The sequence below is a fragment of the Cynocephalus volans genome, chromosome 8 (assembly GCF_027409185.1).
Source record: "Cynocephalus volans isolate mCynVol1 chromosome 8, mCynVol1.pri, whole genome shotgun sequence".
Classification (NCBI taxonomy): domain Eukaryota; kingdom Metazoa; phylum Chordata; class Mammalia; order Dermoptera; family Cynocephalidae; genus Cynocephalus; species Cynocephalus volans.
In genome coordinates, this window is record NC_084467.1 from 90,891,585 (window position 1) to 90,903,795 (window position 12,211).

A 12,211-nucleotide genomic window follows, 5' to 3' on the forward strand; every position below is an offset into this window, starting at 1 on the left:
TAGCATAGAATTTCTTTAATTAATAGAATAGCACACTCATTGCAGAAAATGTAGACATACATCTATAAAAAAATAAAACCATTCAAAGAATATCACCCAGAGATAATAATTATTTATAGTTTGCTTTAGCGTACATAATGGGATGACCCTTGCCATAGACATTTCCAGTTTTTTTTTTTTTTAATTTAACTTCGCCATACATTATAAAAAGTTTGCCATATCACTAAATAGTCTACAAAGGCATAATTTTAATGCTGCATAATATTATATTTAAATGTAAATGTTGCAAATATTTGACATAATATGTTTAGCCCAGTGTCTCTCAAACCGATGATTGTTAAAGTTATCTGGGGATGTTTTAAAACATAGCGATATCCAGATCAAAATGAAAATCTCTTGAGGTTGGGCGTGAACATCAGTATTTTTTAAAATACTCATCCTGTAAAAATACATGTTAAGAGTGGAAAAGTGAAAAATGTACATTTTGTTTTGAGGGGCAAAGATGATACTGCTTGGTCCAAAACCATACACAGACCATCTTTCATTGATTCTTTCATCCTTCAATTACATTCTAATTCTCAACAACTAATGTGGAAGAGCTGTAAGAGTGGCTGACCCTGCATGGCTAAGGAGAGCAAAGGGGGCAGGAAAATAAAGATGAGTGAGGAAAGATAAATGTCTCTATCTCACGGTTTTACCTCTTAGTAGTATTTAATAGAAATTTAATGGAATCCTCTATATTTCTGACACCAATGATTAAAAATCTTTTAAAATGACAACGAAGCATCGTCTGCAAGAGGACCTTTGGATTGAAAATGGTTTATTAACCTTTTCTCCTGCTTGACCAGAAGGACCTGGGTCCCCAGTTGGGCCTGCTCGACCTTTGGGGCCTTCAGGTCCATCTTCTCCTCTTGGGCCTATTTGACCAACTTCTCCCTGAAATACAGAATAACAACATTCTTGTAACTTAAAAGATATTTGGACATTGAAAAGCAGAGATCACAGTCTATCAGAAAGTCAGATTCTTCAACTCTTGTTTACTCATGCATTGTTTACGACAAAGAGGCTTGAAAGTGTTTGACTTTATCAGTCTTTCCATTGCTGAATAAACCACTGAATATAGTGTCATATTCGAATACCTGTAGAGAAGCCCAATGCTACCACATTAAATGACATTAAATTACTTTTTAAACATCTGTGTTGTAAGGAAAGAGAAAAAAAAAAGATTACTTAGCAAGTTTAGAAATGACTGTTTGGAACACAAGAAAAATGTCTCCATTTTGGACTTGGTTTTGATCTTTTAGGTGTTAGGAACTGAGATGTGGAAGTTATTGCCTCTCAGCCTGCATGCAAGCTTCATGTGAATGCTAGGGAAACAAAGGTGCTCTACAGCGTGCTTCTTTACTCAGACATGTTAGGTACTATTACATTCAAAATAAACCTTCCCAATAAAGAATAAAGCATTTAATTTGCTTTAGGTGACTCATTATTTTTTTTTTCTTAAAACTCATTACCAGAAAAAAATACTATTTTCACACTCAAAAATTCAAGGTCACTATATAATGAAAATTCATAAAATTTGAAGACAGTTTCCAGGCACCACAGATCACCGTGTATAAACAAAATTTAAAACACACTTATCAAATTACTTCTTTGGATCATAATTTCCTAAATTTTGTGTGTATAGAGTGTATGTATGAGAGAGAGAGAGAGAGAGAGCACACGTTTGTTATAGAACATATGGAAATATAACGTCTAAAAGACAATTTATAATACACTATCTCCACATAAATTAAAATGCCTAATCCTTATATAATAACATAAATGAGCGAAGTCTCAGGTAGTACAAACATTTTATTTATCCTGTGCTTTCTATATTTAAAGGTAAGAAAAAAGTATGTATATATATAATTTTATATACTAGTGCAAATTTTCTCTTTACTTACTCTGTCACCTTTCAGACCCATGTCACCTTTGAATCCTGGAAAACCATCTTCACCCTAAAAAATGTAAGAAATAAAACAGGAGTTCAATAAGTCATTTGGAAGAATCTAAAATATGGCTAACCAAGGCTACTTCAAAAATTTCATGGAAAGATTTGTATTATCTTTCAATTCTATTCTTCCACAAACTTTTTGAAGTACACTTGTGTAAAGTGGGTGCTTATAATTAAGGAAAATTGTTTTGGAGAAGTGTGAATTTTAGTTGTAAAACTTCCTCCCCTTTATTTCAGCTCTGACCACACAGCCTTATCCCTGCCATTCTCTCATTTTTCCATAATTATTACTCTAAAATTACAAATTTACTCTAAAATTTTTTCTCAAGTGTGTTTGCTAAATGTTCTTTATCTAATGGAAGAAATAACCATTCTCTTAAAGCATGCATCCTATGCTATTTACACATAAAATTGGAAGTATTTAAATAATTATCATTTTAACTTTTAATTACAAGAATTTTGAACTATCAAATAAAAATATTATACCCTTAATTTAATAACGTATACCTATCAATTTTATATCATGTGTTTTAGGTAAATGTCTTCTAGATCAACATGTTGTTTAAATTAATTATAAAAAAAGGAAAATTCATGATATTCTTTACATGCAGAGATTGCTCATTGTGATACTGCATGCACAGAGGAGAGCTGCTGAAAACTGGGCATCCATTTATAAAGAGAGGAGAAATTTTGGCTATGGATTTCCTACTCTTTTTACTGAAATAAAAATTTCTAATCTGGCTTCAAGAATAAACTTTCTATCTCTTAATTAAAAAAATCCTGAGAAATAATCATTCATGTATTGAATAACATTAATAGAGTACTCTGTTTGAAGTACTGTGAAGTATCTGAGATTTTTGTTTCACTGATAAAAAGCAGTACATTTGCAGTATTTTTGGTACAGGTTAAGTAGAATGGATATTAAGAAAAGAAAGGCAAGATGATGATGATGATGGTGGTGGTGCTGGTGCTGGTGCTGATAAGGCAAGAAGTGAACAGGAGAAGGTTTGATGGGGGATTTGGTATTTCCGTTGGTACTGGGAAGTGGCTATAACTTCCAGAATTTGAGAAAAGAACATTTCAGGCCTGGTATGAAAACAGAGCTAGGAAGGACAGGCATATATATCTCCATGCCTTGCTGCCAAAATGACCTCACTAAAACACAAAACTGATCACATCAGTTTAGAATACCTCAATGGTTCTAAATTGCTGATGATGAATATAAACCACCTCCCTGTCCCCTCTTCCCATGATCTAGTTCTTGTCTACCTCTTCAGTCTTTTTTCTTGAATCTCCCATCCATTCCCACCCAAGACCCTTGGGTTGAGTTCTAGAAAAACTGTAATACTTATATTTTCATTTGTTACACACTTGCATATCCCTTCCCCTCTCTGTCCATCTGGTGAAACTTTATCCTTCTTTCAAGACTCAGCTCATGTTTCTGCTATGAAGTTTTCCCTGACATCAAACTTTTCCTCCTAAACTTAAGTTCTCAATTCTGTGCGCCTCCACTGAACATTCATTATTGCAACAGTATGTCATCCTGCACGCAGTGGATCAGAAGATGCTTTCCAATAAATGGTGGAAGACAAGACTCATGCCTCATTAACCTCTGAGTCTACAGTGCCTAATACGTGTTTGACCTTCAACAACCATGACGCTCAACAAACATTGCTAAATGCCTCAGGTGTGTTTTGCAAGGTATTTTAAAGTCCAGATAATGCCAAATACCAGGTAAGTATGGATACATAGACCTAAACATGGTAAAAAAGATCCAAACTGTACCTTATCTAACCCAAAGAATTATGACAGGCCTAGAATTTTTCTTCAAGAGAAAAGAACACACGTTTTCAACATTTTGGTTGTAAAGTGACCTTGTCAGGAGCAGGATTCTCTCTGTACTTAATACAGTTGGGCAATGGCAGAGGCTTAAAAGCTGAAAATGACCACTTAACTTCTTATTGACTTTTATCTTCATTACCTTCTCCCTAGAGAGAAAGGTAATTACATAGTTGCCAAGTTTAGATTAAAGAATGTTCCGCGCTATGTCAAAAGATCACTAACAGCTGATAGAATTGCAGGCAAAGATGTATTTATTTGTGTATTTTTTAAAGTGAAAACTCAGCAGATGGGACACTATTTCTGTCATGTCTTTGTTTTCACCATATTTGAAATCAGGAAAGATATTTAACGATAAATGTCACTTTTTAACAAGTGACATATCAAGTTATTGAGATTTCCAGTACTAAAATGATAAAATCTGAAGGAAACGTAAGAAAAAAAGAAACATAGTCTTAGAAGATATGTAAAAGAGGAATTCACCTATGCCACTTGTTTTATTGGACTGTGTTGCTTGAGGTTTAAGGGATAAATCTGAGTCTAAAAAATGGAGAATTTTAATCATAGTTAGGGTATCCACTTGCCATTTCACCTTTAGTTAATTACATATAAAGGAAAAAGTTCAACTTCCTTCTTTATCTCACATGGGGTAAATGGTCTATTACCCTGCATACTCAGAAAACGAAAATAAATAATGTATATTAAAATTTCACCAATTTATTGATCCTCAAACTCACAGAGTTTGAAAACATGGAGGATTCTTACCATTACAAAATATTCCATTAACATTTATACAGAATTTCTCTAAATCAGGAGACCTAATTTACTACTGATTGGTATACTGGATAGAATAAAAGATATAGCTAAAAAATACCACTGAGACTTTTTTAAAAGGACAATCTCCTCATCATTTTACAGACTTAAAATGAGTCTCAGAGAAAGTAATCTCTCAATTTACACATCTAGTTAGTATGAGAACTAGAATGAGAACCTAGAGCTTTTGACTCCCAATTTAAAATTTTAGTTATTTTTCTCTCTATATTTGTTGCTTCTGAGACCAAACACCACTTAAAGCAACCAATAATCTCAAGATATTTTCTAAATAAAAGCAATATATATCTATTTTTTTTCTGTGGATGTTTCTTCTCACATATTTCTCATCATCTATCATTTTATGTACCTCTACCACTCTACAATTATCTCTTCTTCTAGGAAGTTCACAACATCCCCACCCCAATTAAATACCTTTCTTTTAAATAATTGTTTCTGTCCCCCAAAAAATCCTTTCTGAGCGCAAATTCCAGAGAAGAAAATTGAATTTGTATTTAAATGCTTTAATAAGAAAAATTCTAAACTGAGACAGTAGGTTTTAGCATAGGCAGCCTACGAATAATTACAAGTTCAATACTGCCTGAACCATCACCATGCTCAGAGGTCAAAACAGGAAAACAATACACTGTCAAGTTCATCTGTGATGATCAGAATGAATCGGGACTATCATGAATTAGCTGCATTAACATAAAATGCATGACATTTTTCATACAGTAAAACTGATAGTATATTTGTATACATTTAGTGTATTTCAGTAGTTTTTTTTCAGATAAATAAATTATAATGGATATAATAATCCATCCCTTCTTGTAATCCATTCCTTATTGTTACCAAACGTACACAAAGGTTTTTTGAAAATATTATAATTTTGAAAATAAATGTTCGTCCTTGAAATCAATATTGTTATACTAATATTAACAATAAGGTTAATATCCTTATATATGTCACCAAATCTACCAACAGTTTATACTATAAACCTATCTGCTGTTTTATATTTTTTATGTAGTTTTCTATTAAGAATCCAATACTTAGTAATGGGATTCCATTTGCATCTCAACATAATCTTTGAAAGACTTGGGGCTTGACATGGGTTGAATGTATGTCCCCTCCAAAGCTCATGTGGAAAAATGATCTCCAATGTGGTAGTGTTGAAAGGTGGGGTCTTTAGGAAGTGATTGGATCATGAGGTCCCTGCCCTCATTAATGGATTGATCCATTAGTGGGTTAATGGATTAATGGGCTATCAGGGAATGGCTCTGGTGGCTATATAAGGAGAGCAAGTGAGCACATAAAAATGCTTTTCCCCCTCCTCACCACGTGACACCCTGCGTCACCACTGTACTCTGTACAATCTCCAGCAAGTATAAGGCTCTCCTTAGATATGTCCCCTGGACCTTAGATTTTCCAGCCTCCAAAACTATAAGAAGTGAACTTTGTTCTCTTATAAATTACCCAGTTTCAGGTGTTCCATTATAAGCAACAGAAAATGAACTAATATATTTACCAAAAAATCTGAATTTTATGTTCTTTAGCCAAAGCCAATTAAACTATAAATGCGATATAAAAGATGCCATGTTAATTCATAGTCTTAGATAGATTCTTTCATTTACCTCTGCCTAGTTTTAATTTTATCTCCTTGTTATTAATAGATGTGCTTTGCATGTAGTATCACATAGGAAGACTTCTTTCCCAATTGATTTAGGGCACTTCTAACTTTCATGTTTTGCACTGCATTTCCATTTACTAATTTTGCAGATTTCAATAGAGAAAAAAGAAATAAATATTGCTTTGTTATGCATCTCACTGGACATTGTCCAAACCATGCAGCAAATCCATTCATAAGGCCAATTTTATGATTTACAAAAGTTAAACACATGTAAGAAAAAAAGGGATGCAGAACTATTTTTATGACAAACATTTGCTTCTGTTTTAAAATTTAGCCCTCATGTGAAGATACAAGACATTATTTTTTAAAAAGTTTGCAGGGTAAAGGGTACAAAATTAGACTGGCATTGTGTGGTATGTATGTAATCACTCCTTATTTGAGAAATAAATCTGTGGTTGAATAAATTTAAATTTTGACATAATAGATACATAAAAAATAAAATCAACTAAATGATTATATATTACCTTTTCACCTTTAGATCCCTTGAGACCTCTGACACCATCTGCTCCCTATGGAATAAATTAGAAGTATTGAGTGACTATAACATTGCACATTGAAAGTAAATAATGTGAAAACAATTTAACAATTACCTTTACTCCTCGGGGACCAGGGTAACCAATAGGACCCTGTGGACCAGGAGGACCCTGAAAAAGATTCATTGCAACTTAAATATATAATACATTGATTGCTACTCATTCATTCACTATAAACTACCAACTAATCTATAAAAATATGGTATTTTTCTAATATTTTTTGGTAAACTTTTCTTAAATTGTTTATACTTTGTTTCTAGAGTCAGATACTAACACTACCCACTCCAAAGTTACCATATTTTATATTCATGCTCAAAATAAGACACCAAAATAGGCTACTAAGGCAAATATCGTAAGTATGTAAAATAATGTAACAAATAGGTAATTAATAACTAATTTTTTAACCTGAAAAAAAATCTGTGTTCAATGTCTACAATATAGATTAACCAACAGGATTAATAATATCCAATAAAAAATTAGTATAAATTTGTAGCATTCGCATCATCAAGAATATGATCAAAATTATATATTTTCCACCACAATTTCATTTCTGTAGTCTTCCTAAAGGAAACATTATATAAAACATAATTTACAATTTCCATAGTAATGCTGAGACTTTTAATGCTATTTTAAAGGAATCCAAAACTAGAAACTCTAAACAAAGAATGATCCTACCCCTGCTACTGTAATCCAATGTAGTACTAACATTGAATAAGCTTCTATTATGGTATTTCACTTAGCTATTTTAATAACTATTGCTCTTAAAATTTAATATCCTCTTAGCTAAAGGTTACCAGAAAGTAATAAGTAAATAAAGTTGGGGTTACATAAGCAGTTTAATGATATTCAGTAATTCTTGTCAATTTCATTGTTATAATTTATGATCATTTATTTCACATAAAATACATATGCAGAATGTGGACCTGACCATGAGAATATTTTTTAAAAATAGAAGACACAGTCTAATTTACAAAATTGCCAATACAAAACTAAAAGTTATCTATCTAAGGCACACCTGTTTATTACACCAAAAATAACTATAGGAACAGAATTTATATTTAAATGTTAAAAAAAAAATCTTTAGAAAGTAAGGACATAGTGACAGAAGGAGATGAAATATTTTCTAGTACTTATTTCTGATACTCATATCTCCAAGTGATCACAGAAGAATATAAATATTATAAAGATGAAGAAATTAAGGCATTTTTTCAAATTAAGTTGAAAAGACAATTAAATGAATATTTTGGAACCTACCAAAGCACCCTTTTCTCCAGACTGGCCTTCTTTTCCAGGGTGACCCTATATTTAGCAAAAATATATACTGATAAGATGCAATATTAATGTCAGTTGATAATACTATGAAATTGTTTCTTTTGTTTACAAATTGATTGAGATCTTACTCAATGTTTCAAAAAATACTGAATATTTCTGCATCAGTGTACATGCCTTTAAATAACATTGGAAATTGTGGCATTTTTGCATCAGTATATGCCTTTAAATAACTGTGGCATTTGGAAATAAACATAATAAGCTTATATTTGATGGATGTAAGTTTCATCAAATACATAATGCATTTGAGAGAGCTTGGAAAAGGACATACAATACATATTGTTCATTAACAATTTGATCCCAGTTTCCATTGGAGTCTTACATAAACACATTTAAATCTTCCTTATATTTCGTATATTGATCAAATGATAATACATGTACCTTCAAAAGGCAACTAAGGCATGTGGATGGTACATTTGAAAATATAGCAGGATCATAAATACTAATAGTTTTATAATCAAGTTATTGAGATTCAGTAAATAAGAATGTATACCTATATCACAATTATACTCCACAACAAGTAGAGGCAAGATGAGAAATCTTGAATCCTACTAGCTCTCAAAAATCTGAGTTAGTAGTTTGAAGAGGAAAAAATGCATAAAAAACAGTTTTTAAAAAATAACAACTGTGGAGGTTACATAATTACATTATTTACTATCATGTGAATAAAAATAATATATATTGCTATATTTCCAGAGAAAGAGGAAATCACTGAAGGTTGAATAATTTTCATGGGCTGTCTGAGGAGATTTATGAATGGTGAGGAATTTCACAGGGGCTCAGAAACATGAACTTTGAAAAAGAGGAGCAGGTGGAGGAGGACTTTCTATGAAAAGAAATGTGCATAAGGAAAGACATAGTGATAGATAATTTAAAGCATGCTGAGAAAACAGGAGTGGACCTGTTTATGTGGAGCTAACGGTCATGAGGAAGCAGGAAAATAAAAGATTCTGGGGAGGTTTGGGCCTACTGTGGAATAAGTTTATGGAAAGGCAACTGTAAGCTCATTAAAGGTTTTGCAATATGGAAGTGACATGATGAAATGGAGTTTTAGAGAGACCAATGTTTAATTACTGACTCAATTTAGTTTTATTACTGACTTCATATAATCATTCCTAAAATACATGTAAAATCTATTTTTAAAAATAATATGTAGAAATTTAATGACCAGGCAGCTGTTACTTACAGGAGGCCCATCAGCGCCAGAAAGTCCAGCAAGCCCTGGCTTTCCTTGTGGTCCCTTATCAAGTAAAGAAAGAGAATATTTCAGTTAAAACCATGAAAATAATACAAAGCTCTGTCTTGTATGTGGGAATATACTACTAATAATATTCTTTTTTTTTTTTTTGTCTTTTTCGTGACCGGCACTCAGCCAGTGAGTGCACCGGCCATTCCTATATAGGATCCGAACCGCGGTGGGAGCGTTGCCGCGCTCCCAGCGCCGCACTCTCCCGAGTGCGCCACAGGCTCGGCCCCTAATAATATTCTTAACTTGAGTCACTGGCTTCTATTTATAAGTAATAAATATTTAAATAACTTTTTGACGTGTGGAAGAAATGATATGTAAAGATAAATGAAAACCAAATTTAGCTTGTCAGGCAAGCGTTTAGACTGCTTAGTAGTCCTGAATGTGTTCTTTTTAAATTAGCAAGTTAGTTTTTGCATACCACTACAAACTGGAGCTTAGAGAATAAAAAGGAAAACAATATAGGTCAGAAATACATTGATTTATATCATTGAATAAGTAAATATGGAATATTTCTATCAATAATATTAATAAGTGCCAGTTCAAATAATTATGCAGTAAAAATTGATGAAACACCAGAAATTATTAAAATATTTTCAGAAATAAACGTTAGAGTGTAATAATTTTTCACAGAAAATGAAGAAAAGTAAATCTATTTTCATCTGAAAAGAGCATATCTTAGCATGCAACTAACAAATAAGAACAATGAAACTATTCAACAGATCACTCTAAATCCTGTTTAACCATGGAGAGTTTCAAAGCTAATTTAACTTGACCACTGCTAATTTTGGAACATGGTAAGAATCACCAATGCAAGGAGACCCTTTCTTGAGGAAAAAGCAGGTGCACTGCTGGAAATGTTAACTTTATCAAGTCCCCGAGCCAAGTCAAGTTATTAGCTAGGATTTAGAAACAACTGAAAGGGTAAGGTTATATTAGAAGCCTAAATGCTGGACAGAGTTTAGGGTTTTTCCATTCTCAGAGAGTATTTAGCATAAGAGTTGTATTCATGTAGACTGATATTACAGAGTTTTACAAGAAAGCCTCAATTAAATCATTATGGAACAAAAAAATATTAAAGGTAACCTTTAAATTGAACAATTTACATTTTATAACTGGAATTAATTACTTTTCATTTAAGTGATTTAAAATTTTCAATCCCCTTCACCAATCTGCAAAGTCATATTAAGTTAAGCAATTTAACATTATGTAACAGTTATTAGAAAACACTAAGTTTTAATCACACCATTTCACTTGTCACTTAAATTATCTTTTGCTCTCAACACAATAGTCTTATTTCTTCAAAACAAAATGTAGTGCTCAAACACAGAACTACTCAATTAATAGTTCTTATCAACAGATGTAATATTTCTATGAAAATGACCTTGTGGACAATCTACATGATTTTTTTTTTTGTTGCTATATATTGGAGGGTAGACAAGAAATATTAAAACTCTTGCACTGTAAGATGATGTTCTAATCAAATTAAAATCTTATACTATATGTGTTTTATTTAGGCTATATCAAGGAGGAAAGTACTGATATATGTTACAACATAGATAAACCTCAAAAACATGATAAATGAAAGATGCCAGACATGAAGTTTACATATTATTTTCATTCATATGGATAAATCCATATATTAAATTAATTCATATATTTTATTCATATAATATATTCAGAAAAGACAAACCTCTAGAGACAGAAATCAGATTAGTTATATTGTCTAGGTTTAGGAGTAGAAAACAGGGACTGCAAATTGGCACAAGGGTTCTTTCTGGAGTGGTATAAATATTCTAAAAATTAGATTGTGACACAATTCTGTAAATTTACTAAAATTCATTGATTTGTACAATTAAAATAAGTCAATTTTTATGATATGTAAATTACATCTCAATAAAGCTGTTCAGTTTTTTAAAAAATTGATATGCTCATAGAAATTAACAACAAAAAAAAATTTTTTAAAAGGTGTTAGAAAAAGCCAGCAATGATTATGCTATAACTACAAAGGACAGAAAATATTACTTAAAGAATCTGGCAAAGAAGATCAGGTAAAAATATGTCTCCTTAATTAAAGATTTATTATTGTTTTGCTCCAGACATTGAGTTATTAACAAGAGCAGCATTGCCATTTATACATGAGAAATGGCGGCAAGGACAGCTTCACAATTTTCCCTTAATCAGATCTTGCTACAAACCCTTTGTTGCGAGCAAATCTAATTACATTTTTTAAATAATGAGAAAGAAGAGGAGAACCAAAATAATGAGAAAACATTCACTCATACCATTTTTGAAATTAATATAGCTGAGAATGTCACATTAGGAAGCTGTCCAAATGATAACTGTGAAATTTTATCATTCATAGTTTAAAGATGTATGAATGAATTCTCTCCACACTGTACTCTCACGGTTTAAATCCATATTATTCCTTACGTGCTGAGCCATCTAGATATCTTAACAAAATCAGAAGGCAGGCCTTACCCTTGCCTAAAGTTGTTAACCTAAGCTTGTTCACATGACATTACCAGAACAACTGAGTAACTTACTTTTTCGCCAGGAGGACCAATTGAACCTTGTGGACCAGGAAGACCCTATTTTAAAAGAATTTATTTCATTGGTCAGGAATCACATCACAAGAATAAACTTTTAAAATAATAAATTATTAGCCCTCTATTGCATCTGAAATGAGTTATAAGAAACTACATATATAACCCCTGCACTCCCTGTAGAATTTTGGAACACTATGAGGAGTTTTACACAAGCTGCTCTTT

At 32.0% G+C, this 12,211-nt stretch overlaps 1 protein-coding gene across 3 annotated transcripts in view; it reads right to left on the reverse strand.

Annotated features, from left to right (window-relative positions):
* The window catches only part of COL11A1 (collagen type XI alpha 1 chain), a 213,685-nt gene that overhangs the window by 100,606 nt on the left and 100,868 nt on the right, over positions 1-12,211 (reverse strand). For all 3 annotated transcript variants that reach the window (XM_063104117.1, XM_063104115.1, XM_063104116.1), the window contains 7 exons: positions 11,987-12,031; positions 9,381-9,434; positions 8,120-8,164; positions 6,923-6,976; positions 6,797-6,841; positions 1,947-2,000; positions 829-936 (listed from right to left, as the gene is read on the reverse strand). In XM_063104117.1, the coding sequence (XP_062960187.1) occupies positions 829-936; positions 1,947-2,000; positions 6,797-6,841; positions 6,923-6,976; positions 8,120-8,164; positions 9,381-9,434; positions 11,987-12,031 (405 nt within the window). The remainder of the gene's footprint in view (positions 1-828; positions 937-1,946; positions 2,001-6,796; positions 6,842-6,922; positions 6,977-8,119; positions 8,165-9,380; positions 9,435-11,986; positions 12,032-12,211) is intronic.